Consider the following 19505-nt stretch of genomic DNA (forward strand, 5'->3'; position numbering starts at 1 on the left):
TAAAATAAAATAAAATAAAATAAAATAAAATAAAATAAAATAAAATACAGGATCTGATTTAGAAGATCTGGAATGGGGCCTGAAATTACATTTTCTGAAAAGCACTTTGGGGACACTAAAGCTACTGGTCTCAACAACGTATTTGGGACTTTTCTTCCCCCCATTGTGTTGAAGTGAAACTGATATGCAATTAACTTGCAAAAAGTAAACGTAATTTGGTGAGTTTTGACATATGCATACACCCATGAGACCACTGCCACTATTAAGATAATGAATTTATTGTTGAGAGTCAATTTTACATGGCTCTCTCATTTGTTTGTCTTACAAGAAGAGGCACTGAGGCCTTTGTCCCAAAATACACATCTCCATCCAGAACAGAGGGCATTTTTGCTTATTATCCACTATAATAAAAATAGTTTCCTCTGGAGTAAGCATTGGACATGTTTACTTGCAGCCCATTACAAAAGACTCAAATTTCCTCGTCTTGAGAGTCCTCAGCTGTACAGAAGACTCAGTGTGTGCACAGCATCAACCTGGACTGCTCCATGTAGGAGTTGAGTGGCAAAGGAAACCAATGTAAATATGAAGATTGTGATGTTTGCTATGCCATGAGTAAAAAGTCCTTAATCTCTGACCCAGGAGTCTCCTATCTTCTGCCAATATCCATAGAACTGTGGGACACTAACTTATTACTTTCCAAGTAGAGTAAAAAAAAATTTTTTTTGCCTTTCTTATTCTTTTTTTTCCCCCAATATATGAAGTTTATTGTCAAATTGGTTTCCATTCAAGTAGAGTAAAATTTCAAACTCCTTTTCAGTTCTTGACAGCATTTGGTGATGAAGCCGAGATGCTGACAGAGACTGGACTTTCTAGGAGAGACAGGACGAGAGGCTTGTGGACTGCATGAGGATACAGGAATTTCCTAGTATCTGCTAGCTAATGTTCTTACCCAAGTGGCAGGTGAGAAGGAAGGGAAATTAGCAAATCTAATATATCTGCCCTAAAATCTTCACCTCTTAATGGGTTCTGTTCCTTTTTCTAAGTAGTAAAAAACCCATCATTATTCCCTACCATCCCCATTTTTTCCTACAATTTTTTACAATTGCAAGGTTCTTTAAAAATATTGCTATAAAATAGATAAATTTTGGAAAAGTCAGCTCCACATTATCTCCATAATAGCCCCTTTCCTTATCCTCCTCTTTAGACTAATATTACTTTGACCTAAAATAAAATTAAAAGAAAACCCCTTTACTCTATTAAGTGAATGTCTATCATCCTTCAAATATCCTACTTTGGAATGATACCATGGTCTCCATTACAGTCAAGGAATGGAATCCAGACTGACTGAATCCTTCACCATCTGGATGTCACTTCACCATACTGGATGTGTATGTGTGCAAACCCGAAGCAATGAACAGAGAAAGACTAAATAAAAATGGCCTTAAAACATAATATGTATAGAAAAATCATTTACTTTTTCATTGTAGTTTCCCAAATAATTTTAGGTAATTTTCAGAAGGGATTTTTAACTACTAGGTTGATTCTATCATATTAGTATTTGAATTTTTCCTCATTATTTAAAATCTAAGTATTTAAAAATACAGTATATTGTCACAACAAATTATAGCATCTTTTTCCCACCGCAAAGGATTAACCCTCTTCTCTAGTAATTTCCCTTGTGCAAGAATGTAGAATATAGAATAATAAGTCTAACATGATCTAAAGAGGCAGGGTTACAGAAAACCTTTCTTCTCTGACCGTATTAAGCTCACATTTATCTTGAGTAACAATTGAGTAACATATGCTTATTTCTCTGTGACCTTCTTAATGTGCAAAAACCAAAACAGGAAATAGTATTAAAGAATTTCCAGGTAAAATTAAAAAACAAATCCAAAAGTTAAAGTGGAAAAAAGGTAAGGGAAAAACTTACATAATACATTTCTATTGCAATGCATCCTAGATTTTAACTGTAGATCTTAACATTGATTTATGAGGTTCTCAATGACTATTTAGTATAATTCTGAAATTTGTAAAGAACATCAGAGAAATAAGATTACAAATTTGTTGATGCATATGAATTACAATCAAAATTGTCTTGCACAAATAGGGAAATTTCAAATTAGTTTTCCACAAAATCATTCTGAAACATTTATACAAATCAGCTTATTTTAAATAAAAATGATTACAAACATTATGATAGCTTATGTACAAAATATGTATTTGTACACCCTAATTAACATTCTAAGGAAAAGTATCCTTGAAAGTTTTTTGCCATTATACAATATTACGACTATACTACACGAATACAGAAAGAATGTGAGAACTCTTCTGCTCCCTACATTATAAAATCACATTCAAGTGCTGTATACACTTTGCCTAGAAGGATTTAGGAATGTTACTTAATGACTTCTTAAGTCACTGGACTGATTTTTTTTTTTTTAAGAGATTTAATCTAAAGATGGCTCATTTAGCAAACACCCCAATTAGCAAATGGACAAAAGATATGAACAGGCATTTCACTGAAAAGGATAAACAGATGGCAAAAAAGCACATGAATAGATGTTAAGCATCATTATTAATTAGGGAAATGCAAATTAAAACCACATTGAGAAAACTTCACACCTATCACTGTGGCGAAATAAAAAATTGTGACACCAAATGCTGGTGAGGATATGGAGAAACTGGATCTCTCATCCACTGCTGGTTGGAATGTAAAATGGTACTGCTACTCTCGAACAGTCTGAAAGTTTCTTGGAAAGATATGGCTCATTTAAACTCAAACCTTACATCATTTATATTCTAAATAGTATAGATATCTGTACAGATACAGCCACTTTATTTCAATAAACCAAATTTATAATAAAGGGGGGAAAGGCAGTAGAAATAGAATACAGAGAACTTCAGAAATAATCTGACTGTTCAGGTTCCTGTCTCTAAAATTCCCGCTCCCAAGATCATTCCTGCATTCCCCTAAGGGCAAAGGTCCCATGGGAATGTGGTGACAATATAGCCAGTAACTTAGAACCGATGCTGGTACCAAAATATTTGTGGCTATGAGGCTCCAAAACTTAAAAACATGTGATTCTGGATCACCTATTTGACTTCTCTGGGGTTACTATTTTGACTGGTTTGAAACAGATGCCCCAGTATTGGGTATGCAAGATGATTCTGGGACCAAGCAAGTCCAGAGTATGTTTTAATTCTAACTGAGAAACATGATCTAGATTTCCCAAAGGGATTCAGAGTCTTTGGGGGTAGCTCGGAGCCTTCTAGGCTATCTCTGGATGACTCTAGAATCACTTCAAGTCGAAGAACTCCAGGGTCCTCTTTTCAGAGAATTATAAAATTCTTGCCAAACTCTTGGATTAGATTACTTTTAATTAAAGCCTGGTCCCCGGTAGAAGTCCTCTGCAGAAGGGGCTGTTTCTGAAGTTACTTCCCTCTAATGCCAGAGGGCTTGGTATTCTTAAGATTCAATCGGTGAGCTGTATACAATCAAATACACAAAAACCTGTGAATGAACAGGCTTTAACCATACCTTAGAAAGTTGATATAACTATGTGTATTTATAGATGTGTATCTCTACACAAATATATATGCAAATATATAAACATGAAGAATTTAAAAATAAACAGTATGATATGAGGATTCTAGCTCTCCTAAGTTGACCCTTGAACAACATGGGGGTTAGGAATGCTGACCCCCTGTGCAGTCAATGTATAATTTTTGACTTCCCCGAAAACTTAACTAGCCTACTGTTGACCAGAATCCTTACCGATAATATAAACAGTTGGTTAACACACAGTTTGTATCTTATATGTAGTATACACTGTATTCTTACAATAAAGTAAGCTAGAGAAAAGGAAATATTAAGAAAATAATAAGGAAAATATATTTACAGTATGGTACATATATTTATGGAGAAAATCTGCATATAAAGTGGACCTGCACAGTTCAAACCCATGTTGTTCACGGGTCAATGCTGTCCTTCTTAATCCAACAAAACATATTTTACGTGCAACAAATATACGCTACTTCCTATCAACAAATGCATGTAAATCAAGGATAAAATATACGCACACAAAAAAGTTGCACTTATAAAGCAAAAATTCACCCAACCAATAGGAAGGCACAGAGTTAAGTTATGGAAATAGACATGGTTTCTGCTTCTGGGAAGCTTCCAGTTTGAGAGAAGTGTTGCAAGGAGGCAGATAAAAGAGTGATCATCTCTTTTGTTCAGAGATGAAAAGGAAGCAAAAAGGCAGATCACATCAAGATGTTTTACAGACTACATTAATCCTATACTGAAGTCATCAACCCACTCTTCAAAACCACAGAGGATGCAGGCATGGGGATGAGGGTGAATGGGTAAAAACAGCAGAAGGCAATTACAGCATAAGATTTTTTTTTTTGCCTTAATAACCAGTAAAGTAGAAACACTATTTAAGATAACGACCACCTCTTTTTGCTAATAACCATTTCCTAAGATAAAATGAGGCAGAGAGAAAAGGAGTGTCACAGATACTACATCTGCAGAGTCTTCAATTTTCTTCTAATGGTCTATATTAGTGGTTCTCAATTGGGAGTGATATTGCCTCCTGAGGTCCATCTGGCAGTGTTTGGAGACGTTTTTGACCACCGCAACTAGGGGGATGCTACTGGTAGCTAGTGGGTACAGATCAGGGACACTGCTAAATATCCTATAATGCATAGTACAACATCCCAAAATAAAGAATTACTTGTCCCAAATGTCAATAATGTTGAGATTGAGAAGCCATATTATGGTTGGATATAAAAAATTAAAAATCAGTAAGTCTCAGTATGAAAGCAATTAGTACCACTTTAAGAAGGATTGTACAGAAACATTCTCTTCTGATAAGATAGCTACAGATCTCCTAAAAATACCTGATTGATCCATAATAGGAAAATAAAACATGCTGAGAAATCTTAGCACAATTTTTTTTAACTGCAAATATTAGCATACAAATGAAAACAAACTTGGAAGATGGAAGGGATAATTATTTTGCTCAACTGATTTTGAATAGCAACTGTTTCTACAACTACAAAAGCAAATGTGGTCATGTTCCTGATTTAGGTCAAATCTGGCAAAAGATTTACTAAACTGTGTCACTAAAAAACAACGCGAGGTAGTAAAAATAAATTAACTCCTAGACAAACAGAAGGAAAAATTAGCCACTGATTTTTGAGATGCTCAATTCTGATGAGACATATTCTAAGTTACTCTCTCACATTATCTAAAAGGTATTTAACCTTTATTTTGTGGTTTTATGATGTAAAGAAGAATGTGAAAAAGAAATGAGCTAACAGATTTTTAAGTATTAATAATATTACAATTCAGTATATTTTAATACAGAAAGACAATTCTTTCCTATGAAACCATACCCACTGAGAAGCAGAATCTGTAAGAAATAGTAAAACAGCAGAGATGCTTGCATATGATCTGATTTTGGTTAAAAGGCCTATAAATGCTCACTAAGTTTTGTAAAAAGGACATAAAAAATGAAAAAGAATAAAAGAACACTATCTACATAATGGAATCTAACTTGTTACAGTGAACAAAACACCTCCACTTAACAAAAATATTTCCAAATCTTAGTTAATGGAGTTAATTATACCATTGGCTATAATGATTCCATCAAAAATGTTAATACTTTAAGAAGACATAGTTCACTGAAATAGAATTTGGTGAAATGCAATGTGGCCCCTAGATCTCTATCACATCTGTCATTGAAATAGATACATGTGACAGCAACCACAAAATTCCCCGCAACAGTCACTTTTTAAATTACATTAGTATTTAACAACTAGTTCTAGAACAGTAGGACTTCATGTGACAAAGCCTGACTAAGAGAGAAATAAAGTCATTATTGCTACAAGTCTAAATGGAATCTAGCCCAAATAGAGAGAGGGCCAAACAGTATGAGAACAGGTTGGAAGGTAGTCTCCTTCCATAGGACAATTTTACACCAGGCCTAAAGCTACTCACAACTCTGATTCTTTTACATTTGTTTCTATCAAGAAAGTTTGATATTGTAGAACTGTCCCTGCTCCTTTCTGTGGAGCTCTGGCCCAGGTGGTTATAGGGCAATGGATATACTCTGATTACCTCTGTCCGCTACCCACTGATGCTATCTGAGAGAGATGAGCAGATTGGACAAAAATAAAAGATATCTGGACAAGTTAAATACCGCAGTGAAGGCAATTCTTATGTCACGAATGAATTAGGGCACTTTCTTCAAATTAAGCACTGTCAACTAGGCACTTAATAAAAGCAAAAGACATTTATGCAAGCATCTCAACAACAAAGATAAAGAACAGGAAAAGAAAAGCAAGATTTATATTCACTAGCTGGATTTTGAAAAACAAAAACAAAAACGGGATGTTATACTTTAGGCAGAAGTTTTTGAAAGAAATGCTGTTTGAGAAAGAAAATATCTTCTTGTTCCTGATGAATCAAGACCCTTTTTAGTTTCATTAACTAAAGTTATTTTTCCAATACATACAGAATGTTCAGATTTTGGTTAAACAAGTAAAAATTAAGGCAGTGTCTTTAAGCCCAATAAAGGAAAGAACTAACAAGTAAGCCTATCTGTGGGGCATATTGAGCTCATATTTGGATACAGTACTGAACAATTATGGTTTTAAATATAAAATATTAATGTTTCAAAATTTCGGCATTTCCTCATTCTTTCTTTCTAGCTGTGTGAACTTCATATAGCCCATTTAATTTTAAAGAATTAAAGGAACACTTGTCACTTAGTTTTGGAACAAAACATGAACGGTGCTTGACCCAGAACTAGTAACTCAGATAGCAAATGTTTGTATAGATCACTGACCCCGTATAAAAAGGAGGAGGACCCATAGCTGTAAAAATATGGCTGGAAATGGCTAATGTCCTTTGGAATTTACTATAAAACAGAAGATACAAAGTTTTGAGGTACTGTTGCCTTACAATTTACCAAGGTTTATATTAAAAAATGAGGGATTTTTTGTTTTGTTTTCAAAAAAGCACTGTTTTGTTTTGTTTTTTTTTCTCTCAGGTTGCAAAGCTCATCTTAAATCTTCTCAGTCATCGTCGTATTGGTTATTATCCCTGAGCTGTGTCTCATCTGCATGTCACGTCAACCAACCATTCCACTTAGTGCTGCATCTTGTTATACCAATTCATGGAGCGTTTCACTGCTTTGACCCAGTTTTCCATACTCATTTCATATTCTTGCCATTTCTTCTGTGGCTTGAAAACCACTTCACTTTGCCTCAGTTTCTTTAGTTCCTCCTTGTCAGTCCAAAACCCTATAGGGAGAAAAAAATTACTCTCAAATTTTAAGGCAAATAAGGAGTCCATAAAGTTTATCCACAAACCTATGTGAACTGGTACACAGATAAACAACTATTGTTTAATTTATTTTTTTAACAACTATTGTTTTAAAACACAATCCAAAATATTTTGCTGCTTTTGAATTTTGTTAGATTGACTATCCCTAGGAATAAATACACCAGGATTTCACAATCTTTTGTTTCTAACTATCAGCTTTATTTCTGTGTGGCATGTTGCCAAAGCATGTCTAGAGCAACCTGACCCTGTCATCATTTACTTTCATAACTTGCTAGAAGGAAAAAAACAAAAAACAAAAAAAACCCTGAAAACAAACAAAAACAAAAACAAAAAACCCTCCACAAAAACCAAGTAAGAAAGAGTATACTTTCTTTTTACATAATTAAAAAACTAAAGATAAATTAAGATTTTTGTCATATATCCTGAGGTACGAGGCAACTCCCTGGGATACTCGTAAATCCAAAGTTGGGATTGAATATAATAAGTAGTGTCTTTTTCAAACTACTGTATTTCATCATGATACTATTGCTTTGGCATATTGTTCTTCACAAAGAGGATCGTGTGATTTATAATAAAAAGCAGGAAGAAAACACATTTATAACTATGACCATAGTTACGATTGAGGTGTCTTGTTAATTAGGTATATCTTACCTACTCTGAAGTACTAACATAGTTGACAAATCTTCATGAAATACATTGTCTGTTACCAATAAAGCCGACACAAAATTCTTTGCTCTAAAATTTTGTCAGGTCACATTCTTTCTAATTTATAAAGTCAGCATTTTAGACTTACCTATACTTAAAGATATTAACTAATTTATATAAGTTATTGAAAGACTCAAAAATGGTTTTTATTAGTATAGTACAGTTAGATAAGTCTAGTCAGGAAATTAATAAGCATGTTCTTAAAATCCTTATTTCCAGAATTATTTACTCTCTAAGGACGTACATATTTTTTTAAGTAATTTTTTAAAATATGAATCAAATAGACTCAGTTTCTAGGTGAACTTTGAATATACAGAAGATGTGCATAGCCTTCAAGTCTCAGATTTCTGAAAGAGAAGCAGTCCAACCAGAAATCTCCGCTTCTCTGACACAGTAAAACTGCTCTCTGCAGTCACTGAAGCCTCTGTGAACTGGTTTGAAATTCAATATAGACAAAAATGAAACAGATAAAGCTCAAGCCACTATATTATGTTTAAGACAAATTTGTGTTTGTTAAAGTATATTTAAAATGTTCAAGAGATTCTGACATATTTAGTCTTACAACATGAAAAGGTACAGAAGAATGTGATTTACCTTATAAATAATATTAGAATATTTATGAGCATTTGATTTACTGTAAATATAAGCTTAATTTCTTCATTTTGCAAAAGCTGTTTAAGTTCTTGAGAAGACTTTTAGTTACACTTGTAAGTTTGCTCAGTTAGGCATATGCAATTATTAAAAAGAAAATCAACTGTATTCAATTTATATTAGTTGAAATATACAAAGGAATTTAATTAAATTTGTAAATGGGAATAATTATTTAAGAGAAAGTTATTTTCTTCAATTTAAATTTACCACACATTAATCAATGAACAAATGAAAGTGATTGTTGTAATTTTATTCAAAATTAACAGATTTTTAGTAGAATAAGGTTTAAGTTGAACTTACAAGGTTTCATGCTTTGGGGATTTATAACTTTAACATGTTAAATATTAGCCTAAAAATTTTAACTGTAAGATATCCTGTTTTGTATGAACACTCTTCCCTTCCACAGAGGAACACATTAATTAGCTCTTATGGCTCCTCACCTCCTCACCTGGCTGTCTGCTAACTCCTTCAAAACTGAGCCTCCTTGGAGAGCCTATACCACTTGCTTAATGCCACGGCTGTTCGCCAGGTTTAACACACAAGTATAATAATTTGTTGACTTGTCTGACTGTACCTAGAGACTCCCATAGCAGGGACTACGTTTTTAAACCTCTTTATTCCCAGCAGTGACTGTCATGCAGCAGGTACTCAACCAATTTTCAATAAATGAAAGAATGGAGTGGTTCCTAATGCCAAAGAAAAGCCTATCTACTCAGAAAGTCTACCCAGAGACCTTTCCTTTGCAGAAGACAGAGCGGCTGAGAATTAATTTTCCCTGCCTCATAATTCTGAGTGAAGAAGTGAAACGAGGATGGAAGAAGTACAACCAGACTATCCACAGAGGAGGTCACAGGAATATTTTGTGAGTAATGTGCATCTGTGTATGGAGCTTACTGAACACCAAGGTTTTCCAGACCCTCTCTATAATTCTGTCATTTGGGAAGAGAAATGCTATTGGCAAGAAACAGCCTGCAAGACAGCTCTCGCTTTTATAAAATCCACACATACCCACAGCAAGGCCAGCTAGAGAAGCTGCACCAAGGCACGACATGTCTGTGTTGACAGGTCTCTCTATTTTCTCATTAATCAGGTCTGAAGTCATCTGCATGACAAAATCGTTCTTACAAACTCCTCCATCTGCCCTGTGGGGAGCAAGATATTTGAGATAAATTATTCCAACAAATGCATAAAAACATTATTCATCCTTTTTAAAAGGGCCACATATGTTTTTTTAGATCCTTGATTTTTTTTTTTAAGCTCAACTTTTTAATTCCAAAATTATAGCACTTGGCACTGACCTGAGGATAAATAAAGGGCCTTGCTAGGTAATTTTCAAACATTTTTCCTTATTCCTAACATCAATTTTCTCACCTGTCCTGTTCGTCCTGGGACTAGTTTAAAATAGGCCAAGTAAATTAAGCCAACATAAAAATTCATTTGGACATCCCAGCAAAGAAAATTTGATGTTTCCATGCCAAAAAGATGGCCACACACCCGAAAAAGAGATTTTAAAGATGTTTATGATAGGGGTGGCTAGCTGGTTCAGTTGGTGAAGCGGGCAACTCCTGATCTTGGGGTTTTGAGTTCAAGCCCCACATTGGGGGTAGAGATTACTTAAAAATAAAATCTTAAAAAAAAATAAATACAGATCTTTATAATATACATGTGGGTGTTAAGATCATCTTAAATTCTATATTGTGTTATATTCTCTATAAATCCAAAATGAGCTTCCCTTTGCTCTCCAAATTCCTATGACCAAGAATTTTGTTGCAAAGAAGGTAGGTATATGTATATTTTTAATCCTGAATAGTCATAATGATGAAAGCACTAATAACAGTTACCACTCACTTAATTTCTAATTAAATCTATTGGAAACAAAGTTTACGTACCGGACTTTTGTGACAGGGATATTGATCTCTTTCTGCATCAACTCATATAACTGTTTGTTTCTAGTCAAAAAATCAAGATAACTGTTTAGAAGAAATTCATATCATGATAATTCCCTATTCTTTTCAAATTGAGAAAAAACTGTGGTTTTATATATATGATATTTATAAAATATGCAAAACAAAACAAATATGTTAACTGAAGTTGATATTAGATGGGGCCTTGGGCTTTTCACCTTGATAAAAGGGACCATATTTTTCATTTAGAATTAAATTTAATTATCATTCCTACAAATAAAAATTTAAAGCAAGCATTCATTTAATAGAAAGCTATAACACCTAATACCATGCATACCACCTAACATACCATGCATAACACTTAATAGAATTCATCAAATAAGAAATTATCATTTTGTAATCAGAAATTTTTATTTTAAATGTTCCAAGTGTTCCATATTCATGACAGCCACATTCTTAATTTTAATAAACTACAAATGTGCCATAATGAAAAGATCACAGGGAAATATACAAAAAAATAATTTTGGTGATTTAATCTTTGAGCATCATATTTAGAATTCTCCTTTATGAATAAGGATACAAAAACCTTTGAAAGTCCAAACTTTAAATCTTTTATGCATAAGAAATTAGATACATTTGACCCTTGGATAACGTGGGGATTAAGGGTGCCAATTCACCACAAAATCAAAAATCTGTGTGTAAGTTTTGACTCCCCACCCCAAACTTAACTACTAATAGCCTACTACTGGTGGGAAGCCTTACTGATAAGTCAGTTAACACAGAGTTTGTATGTTATATGTATTGCATACTGTCTTCTTACAATAAAGAAAGCTAGAGAAATGAAAATGTTATTACTAAAATCATAAAGAAAGTACATTTACAGTACCATATTGTATTTTTTGAAAAAAATTCACATAAGTGGACCGCACAGTTCAAACCCATGTTGTTCAAGGGTCAACTGTATTTTTAAAAATCATTCTATTTTCAGATATCAGATCTAAGTGGTATTGGTACTATTAAATATTAAAAAAAAAAAGATGTTAAGGAAATTAGCAATAATTATGTTATAAACAGTATGAATTTAAAGGTATAAATGTTCGTTCAAAATTAAGAAATTTCAGGGGCGCCTGGGTGGCTCAGTCAGTTGAGCGTCTGACTTTAGCTCAGGTCATGATCTCACGGGTTCGTAGTTCAAGCCCCACATCCGGCTCTCTGCTGTCAGCACAGAGCCAGCTTCAGATCTTCTGTCCCCCTTTCTCTCTGCCCCTTCCCCACTTGCACTCTCTCTCAATAAATAAATAAAAACATTTTAAAAATTAAGAAATTTCATAATTCAGTTTAGGAGAAATTAATAAAAGCAAATGGCAATACTGTATGGGGAGAGGTTAGTTTAAGGCCGGTTTTGGTACCTGAAAGCTATTGATTCCAATATTGCTCGTACAAGATGGTATTTACTGGTGGAAGGCTTCAAACCCATAAAAGAGGCACATGCATAGGGGTCATCTAATGGAGCCTAAAGAAGAGATAGTAACAATTTTTATTATTGTTCTAAATTAAATCTATGGACTTAAAGACATACGCAATAAAAACATAGCCATGTTAGAAAAAAACAATGCTTATTTACAGTTAAGAAGTCTTAAAATAAATGACAGTCCCTAAACATGTTAACTATTAGGATAACTCTCTAATAGGACTTAAACAAGGTTGAGTTATAGATATTGGACTTAGCTATACCTTCTGTTGGAGCTCATACAAAGATAAGGGACTAAAGCAGAGTAACAACTTATTAAATATCTAGCCTTACAAGAGGAAATGAAAAGCAATTCTAGTATTTCTCCTTTCCTCCACGTGTGAAGTTTTTACACTGAAATTGTTTTTGTAAAGTAGCTTTTTGAGGGTATGAGTTAATCTTAGTAAAAAACCATAATGCAGAATGTATGTTTTTCAGTGTCATACCTTACACCTAATATTTTGTCAGACATTCAAACTAAACTCTTCTATTTCTTAGCTTAATAGTCATATTGCCTAATATGAGAAATGACCCAGCCTAACATCTGTTTTTAAAAGAGCCAAAGTCTTGTAGTGTCCGGGTGGCTCAGTCAGTTAAGCGTCCGACTTCGGCTCAGGTCATGATCTCATGGTTCATGGGTTCGAGGACTACACTGGGCTCTGAGCTGACAGGGCAGAGCCTGCTTCAGATCCTCTGTCTACTTGTCTGTCTCTCCCCCAATTGTGCTCTTTCTCTCCCAAAAAATAAATAAACATTAAAAAAATAAAAGAGCTGAAGTCCTGAGGTGGAATTATGTATCTATCAGATGAATTTTGTATTCATTGCATCCCCAGAAATCCAAGACAATTCTAGGACACAAAGATGAAGAACAAAGACCCTTGCCAGAGCTTATGGTCTCACTAGGAAAGATACAGAAGAACAGTTCCAACATCTGATAACAGGTCATGACAGAGGGATGTGCTAGTGCTGTCAGAAAATGATGGTCCCCAGGAAAAGCACCTTCTAGCTTCAGGGCCTTGACATATCATCTCATTACCTGGAAAACTTTTTACTACCCCTTCTCCTAGTTAATCCTTCTCCTCTTCCAAAGCTTGGCTCAGATTCCTCTGGGAAAACTTTGATCCCAGAGACAAGGCCAAGCCACCATCATTGCTTTTACAGAGCCTGATGAACTTTGCTTCATATCATGTACATATAACTACATATGTTTGTGTGGATGTTTGTTGAAACTCTATCTTCCCCGTGGAAACTCATTTAATGTACTTCCTATGTGTCTCCAGGTCCTTGCAATGCATCTGGCCCCAACAGGGAATCAACACACATTTGTTCAGTCAATGAACAAACAATACTTTTCCTCATTATTTAACTGAAGAAATTCCATATTACATCTTATCGGTACCGTAGCTATGATTTTCCTCCTATTGTGATTTTATCCTGATAATTTTTCAAATTTATTAACATGTTTTGGTGATCCACTCAGTAAAAGCTTACTAATACAGTAACACTGGTCTATATCAGGTGGTAGAATACTGTATTAGTGCCTAGTAGTGTGCTATGGTTTTTTTTTTCTGCATAAAAATCACTCCTTCTAATTAATACACCACATAAAATCCCTGGTATGACCGGCCCGAAATGACTTTTGTAAAAACAGCTATGGACATAATTTATAATTAGTAGTAGGTCAATTTGAGGGGGTAATAAAGTCCATAGACACCTAAACATTTCTTATAGGTTATAATGTCCCTGCATTAGTTAGTCCAAGTGAATCTGTCTTTGGGATGATATGGTAGGAAAAACACTGGGAAGTCCTTTAGGTCTGGTCACATCTCAACAGGGCAGACAGCCTCCAGCCACACCTTCAATCCATCACTGTCAATCCCTTGAGTAAGCCTCCCAGACCATCAACCAACTAGGAACAGGAAGATTCTGTAAAGTTTTGCTTGGAGCCCTGAGCTAACCTTGCAGACCCCTGCCCAAGGCATAGACTACCAGCCTCGGCAGACCCTTGTCACCATGGGTATCTTAGCCTAAACTGCTGGGTACTTGTAAGATGGTTAATGTCAACATGCCTCTTGCCCGTTGTCAACCTTGAACCTAAAGGCATCTACTGTGTCTTCCCGTTCTCATATTTTATGTTATACCATGAACCAGTACAACAGAAGAGTTAAGAACCTGGACTCTGGAGTCAGAACAGCTGGGCCCCAAAACCAGCTCTGTTGCTCACTAGCTGTGTGAGACTAGGCAAGTGACTTAACAGCTCTAAATCTTACTTTCCTCATCTTCAGAACGGGATGATAAGAGTATCTTCTGCCTTGCTGAGTTACTGAGGATTAAATGAGACAATGCATGACATTTAGAACTGTGCCTGACACATAGTTCACTACAAATTTTATATTACTATTCTTGCTTACCAAACCCCTTCCCACTACTGACTTTCTTCATATCCCCTTTCTGTGCCTTCTGAATTCTCCCTTCTATTGTAAATTAATTCTCCCAAACCATAACCGATTCTGAGAAGTTCTTTCTACTTATTTTGTGGTTGCTCTAACAAACCTGCCTCTTTGCTGGGCAAATTGCTTCAGTTGTAGCTATCCAGAGGACTGCCAAGCTTCCATACCACAGGGACCAGAAGAACACTGTACTTCTTTTTTTTTTTTTAAATTTTTTGTTTAATGTTTATATTTATTTTTGAAGGAGAGACAGACAGCATGAGCGGGAGAGGAGCAGAGAGAGGGAGACATAGAATTTGAAGCAGGCTCCAGGCTCTAAGCTGTCAGCACAGAGCCCAATGAGGGGCTCGAACTCACGAACTGTGAGCTCTAAAACTAAAGGCAGTTCTAATATTCTAAAATTAAAGGCAGTATCACAGATACTTGACCCTTCCTTTCCATTCCCCAATCCCTCGTTTTCTTTAGTTGTTGACATAGGCAGTTTATCAGCGATCTCCCTCCTATTTTCCAAACAGCTTAGAATCAACACACTATTGTCTGAATTAACTTTCGGTTTCTACTTAAGAGTTTCGTGTTACATTAGGAAATACTTGAGTTTGTAGTCCTCCTCCACCCTTCTCAAACCCACCAGATTGCCAGGTTGCAATCATGGCAGGGAAGGGACATATTTTATTAACGTGAAATTAAAAACCGCGTCTGTGAGAGTTTCCTCCGATCTTTTGGGTTTTAGTAATACTTTTTATCATATATTTCATATTATTTTTACAGACATATGGATTGATGCAGAAGTTAAAGACAGCTGCCAAGATAAAGTCACTACTAAAGTCCCCAGCAAATGTTTCAAAAGGGAAGAATATATAGTAGCCTAACTACCTTGGCTGATGACAACTATTCATCTAAAGCTTCCTCCTGAAACGTCAATCCAACAAATACTCTTCGCCCCCTGTCCTATGATGGATGCTATTTAGTTTCCTCACATTACCCTAAAGAGGACCTAGTGCAATCTCTATTATGTCATTTATAAACTTTTAGTCCTTCAGGGTAAAGTACATAGGAGGAAATTATTACAGATACTAAAATAATGCCCAGGGGAACCTGGGTGGTTCAGTGGGTTAAACGTCCAACTTCGGCTCAGGTCATGATCTCGTGGTTTGTGAGTTGAAGCCCCGTGTCGGGCTCTGTGCTGACAGCTCAGAGTGTGGAGCCTGATTCAGATTCTGTGCCTCCCTCTCTCTCTCTCTCTCTCTCAAAAATAATAAACATTAAAAACATTAAAAAAAAATAATGTCCATTTAAATGTCTAGTTTGGAAATACTGTATTTTTAGAGATTTGAAACACTCTGATTTAATCCTTTTCCACCAGTTTCTACATTATATTATCCAAACTTTCAAATTTTGGACTTCAACTGATTGCCTGAATATAGCATGGACTAGAAGAGAAATTTTTGTTTTTTGAAAGGAAATAATATTTAAAGAATGATTAAAAGGATAGGATAAGCTTCCCCAAAAAAGGAATTTTGTTCATAATAATATACCTTAAAAGTTTTTTAAAAAGCCTTTGTAATAATATGCTAAAATCAAAGGCAATATCCATAGGTCTTTCAAATAATTACAAAGTCAAATATTACAAAGTCATTTCTCTTACTGGGTTCACTTTCTGATTAGGCAAAGTAACCAATATTCCACCACAACCAAAAGAAAATTTGATTTTTAAAAAAGTTAATGAAATTTATAACTGCACAATATACCCATACGTGTGTGTGTGTGTGTGTGTGTGTGTGTGTGAGAGAGAGAGAGAGAGAGACAGAGAGACAGAGAGACAGAGAGAGAGATCTTAACATTATTTTTCTAATTCTCAACTTCTTCTAAGTAAAAAATGTCAATATACTCATACATTTTCCCCACTGGGAAATGGTTAATTTTGGTTATGACAAACTAATGCTAAGTCTTATGTAAAAGTTCTATACCAAACCTACCAACTTTTCATTTCCATAAGGATGGAGTTCTAAGTTGAATTTGCTCCGCTTTCTCATGGAATTAATGCTAGGTCACAGCTTCTCAACCCTGGAATATACCTTCACTTTCATACTGCTCAGTGCCCAAACTTTCAAGTAAGGGAGTGGCAGATAAATAATTTTAAATGTAGGTATGAGGAGAGAAATGTCTGTTAATTGCCATTGACTAAGAAAAAAAAATACCTGCAATCCACTAAAAGATGGGACAAAACAGACTCCTTCAGAATCTTCCAAACTTTTGGCCATTTTTTCAGTCTCAGCAACATCTGTGAAAAGGTCTGCAAAAACAAAAATAACAACAACAAAAATGCTAAAATGAAATGGAGGGGTTGGAGAGGAACAAATAGAATTATATGACTAGTATTTACCTGCATCCACATTTATTATGAATACAGTATGAAAGGTCGCTCACTTGAAAGCATCAACACCAAGGCCAATCTGCTCTAGTATTATCTGGGCTCTCACACTGCATAGTTTATGAGCCCATGGAAGGTCTTCTTAAATGGGCTCTGTATGCAGCAGGCCTTACTTTTTCCTTTAAAGATATTTGGACTGTTTAAAAATCAATTCTCTGCTTTTTTGGCATTAAAATAAATTATTCTCCTGAAGATAACACCAATCCTAGCTTTCTGAGGAAAAAATCATCTACCTATAGTAACCAAGAGAACCAACTGAAAAACTACTCCACCTAATGGGTTCAATAAGGGGCGGGTAATAGGTAGATATATGAAAAGCCAATCTTTAAAAAACAAACAAAAAAAAATCAAGATCTAATTAATTTAATATACTATTTTTACTGAAGTGTATAACATACATGTAGAAAACTGCACAAATCCCAAGTATACAGCAAGATGAATTTTTAGTATGAATACACCTAGGTAAACAACATCCAGATCAAGATACAAACTTCTTTTGTTTAACATAAAGCGTGTGAAATTCATTCATATTGTTAAAAGTGGTTGCACTTCATTCTTACCCTTGTATAATATTCCACTGTGTGACAATACACAATTTATTAAACTATTCTTTTTTTTTTTTAATTTTTTTTTTCAACGTTTATTTATTTTTGGGACAGAGAGAGACAGAGCATGAACGGGGGAGGGGCAGAGAGAGAGGCAGACACAGAATCGGAAACAGGCTCCAGGCTCTGAGCCATCAGCCCAGAGCCTGACGCGGGGCTCGAACTCCCGGACCGCGAGATCGTGACCTGGCTGAAGTCGGACGCTTAACCGACTGCGCCACCCAGGCGCCCCAAAACTATTCTACAGCTGATATGCATTTGGTTAGTTTCTAGTTTTGGGCTAATATACATAGGCCACTTTGAGCACTCAGACGTTCTTTTGGGTGAACATATGTGTATGTTTCTGTTTGTTATATACCAAGGGATGGTAATGCTAGTCCTAGGGTCTACAAATTTAGGACTAACTTTAGAAGACACTGCCAAACCATTTTCCAAAGTGGTTATACCAAATTAAGGCTCCTGCCAACAGTATGAAACTTGCAGTTATGCCATATTCTTGCCAATAATTGATACTGTCTATGCTTTTCATTTTAGCTATTTTGGTGGATTGCATGATGGTTTGATTTTGTGTTTCTTTATTAACTAACAAAGTTGAAATCCTTTTCATTCATCAGTTGGATATCCTTGTTTGTGAACTGACTCCTGAATAAGCATGTAGGACAGATAGAACAGATCAGATGAAAAAGCTCAAGAATCAGTCATAATAAATATTGAAGGCTTTGTACAGCCTCAAGAAAATTGTTTTAATTTTATTGCATGTTTTGTTATTCTTACAATGAAGAACTGAGTAAAGAGAAAAGTTTAAGAAACACCTATGTTAAAACTCAAGTTAATAAGGCTAGTTCAATAATATCTATAAATTTTATTCAAAATGAATTATCAGATCCATAAATCATATTTATTTGGTCAACATGTTCATACAACACATCAAAATATCTCTAGTACTTCAAAAACTAATTATTAAAAAATAACATTGGTTTTTAAATGTATACTTTATTTATGTATTTATGTATTTATTTATTTTTCAACGTTTATTTATTTTTGGGACAGAGAGAGAGCATGAACGGGCGAGGGGCAGAGAGAGAGGGAGACACAGAATCGGAAACAGGCTCCAGGCTCTGAGCCATCAGCCCAGAGCCCGACGCGGGGCTCGAACTCACGGAGCGCGAGATCGTGACCTGGCTGAAGTCGGACGCTTAACCGACTGCGCCACCCAGGCGCCCCTAAATGTATACTTTAAACAAATCATGCCTAAATGTCTAAATTTTTCAATCAAAATTTGGAATAATGGCTGGATGGCTGGCTTGAGGAAAAGTTTTTTGGCGACAGGCAAAGAAACAGGAAAAAGAAAAGAAATAGTTAATTTACATTCTTCATTGGCTGTTCCAATGAATATACTTGCTTGAAGAACTTCTCTAAGTAATCTTCCACTTAAACTCTTCTCAAATGAGCTTACAATGTAAAATCTTCGGGAGTAAGCAGATTTCACTCCATCTCTCCCACTGAATACAACTAAGAATCCTAACGGAATGCATGGAAAAGCTATCTGAGGACTCAAAAGAATAAGGCCGGCAGGGAACTTGAAGTAATGCCACACCAGTGGTGAGTTTCCTGTTTTCACTTTCTCTGATATCAGGGACAGCCTAAAACCTAACACTTGGGTCTATACACTGGGTGCACATATGAAGTGCTTCCATAGAAGTACCCCTTTCTGGTCTGAGGTGCAGGACTCAGGAGTCTCTATGGAACACACAGTAAGTGACAGATAACATTACACACCTATTAGAATTGCAAAAATTAAAAAACAAACTGACAAAAATGACAATACCGAGCACTGGAGCAACACACACACACACACACACACACACACACACACACACACACACACACAC

At 35.3% G+C, this 19505-nt stretch overlaps 1 protein-coding gene across 6 annotated transcripts in view; it reads right to left on the reverse strand.

Annotated features, from left to right (window-relative positions):
• Window positions 1-1452: 1452 nt before the first annotated feature.
• The window catches only part of GK5 (glycerol kinase 5), a 79919-nt gene continuing 61866 nt past the window's right edge, over window positions 1453-19505 (reverse strand). For all 6 annotated transcript variants that reach the window (XM_040480376.1, XM_040480375.1, XM_040480378.1 and 3 more), the window contains 5 exons: window positions 16776-16870; window positions 12027-12130; window positions 10603-10662; window positions 9722-9855; window positions 1453-7314 (listed from right to left, as the gene is read on the reverse strand). In XM_040480376.1, coding sequence (XP_040336310.1) covers window positions 7160-7314; window positions 9722-9855; window positions 10603-10662; window positions 12027-12130; window positions 16776-16870 — 548 coding nt within the window. In that variant the 3' untranslated portion in view covers window positions 1453-7159. The remainder of the gene's footprint in view (window positions 7315-9721; window positions 9856-10602; window positions 10663-12026; window positions 12131-16775; window positions 16871-19505) is intronic.

The sequence above is a fragment of the Herpailurus yagouaroundi genome, unplaced genomic scaffold (assembly GCF_014898765.1).
Source record: "Herpailurus yagouaroundi ecotype Mexico unplaced genomic scaffold, PumYag 159, whole genome shotgun sequence".
Taxonomy (NCBI): Eukaryota; Metazoa; Chordata; class Mammalia; order Carnivora; family Felidae; genus Herpailurus; species Herpailurus yagouaroundi.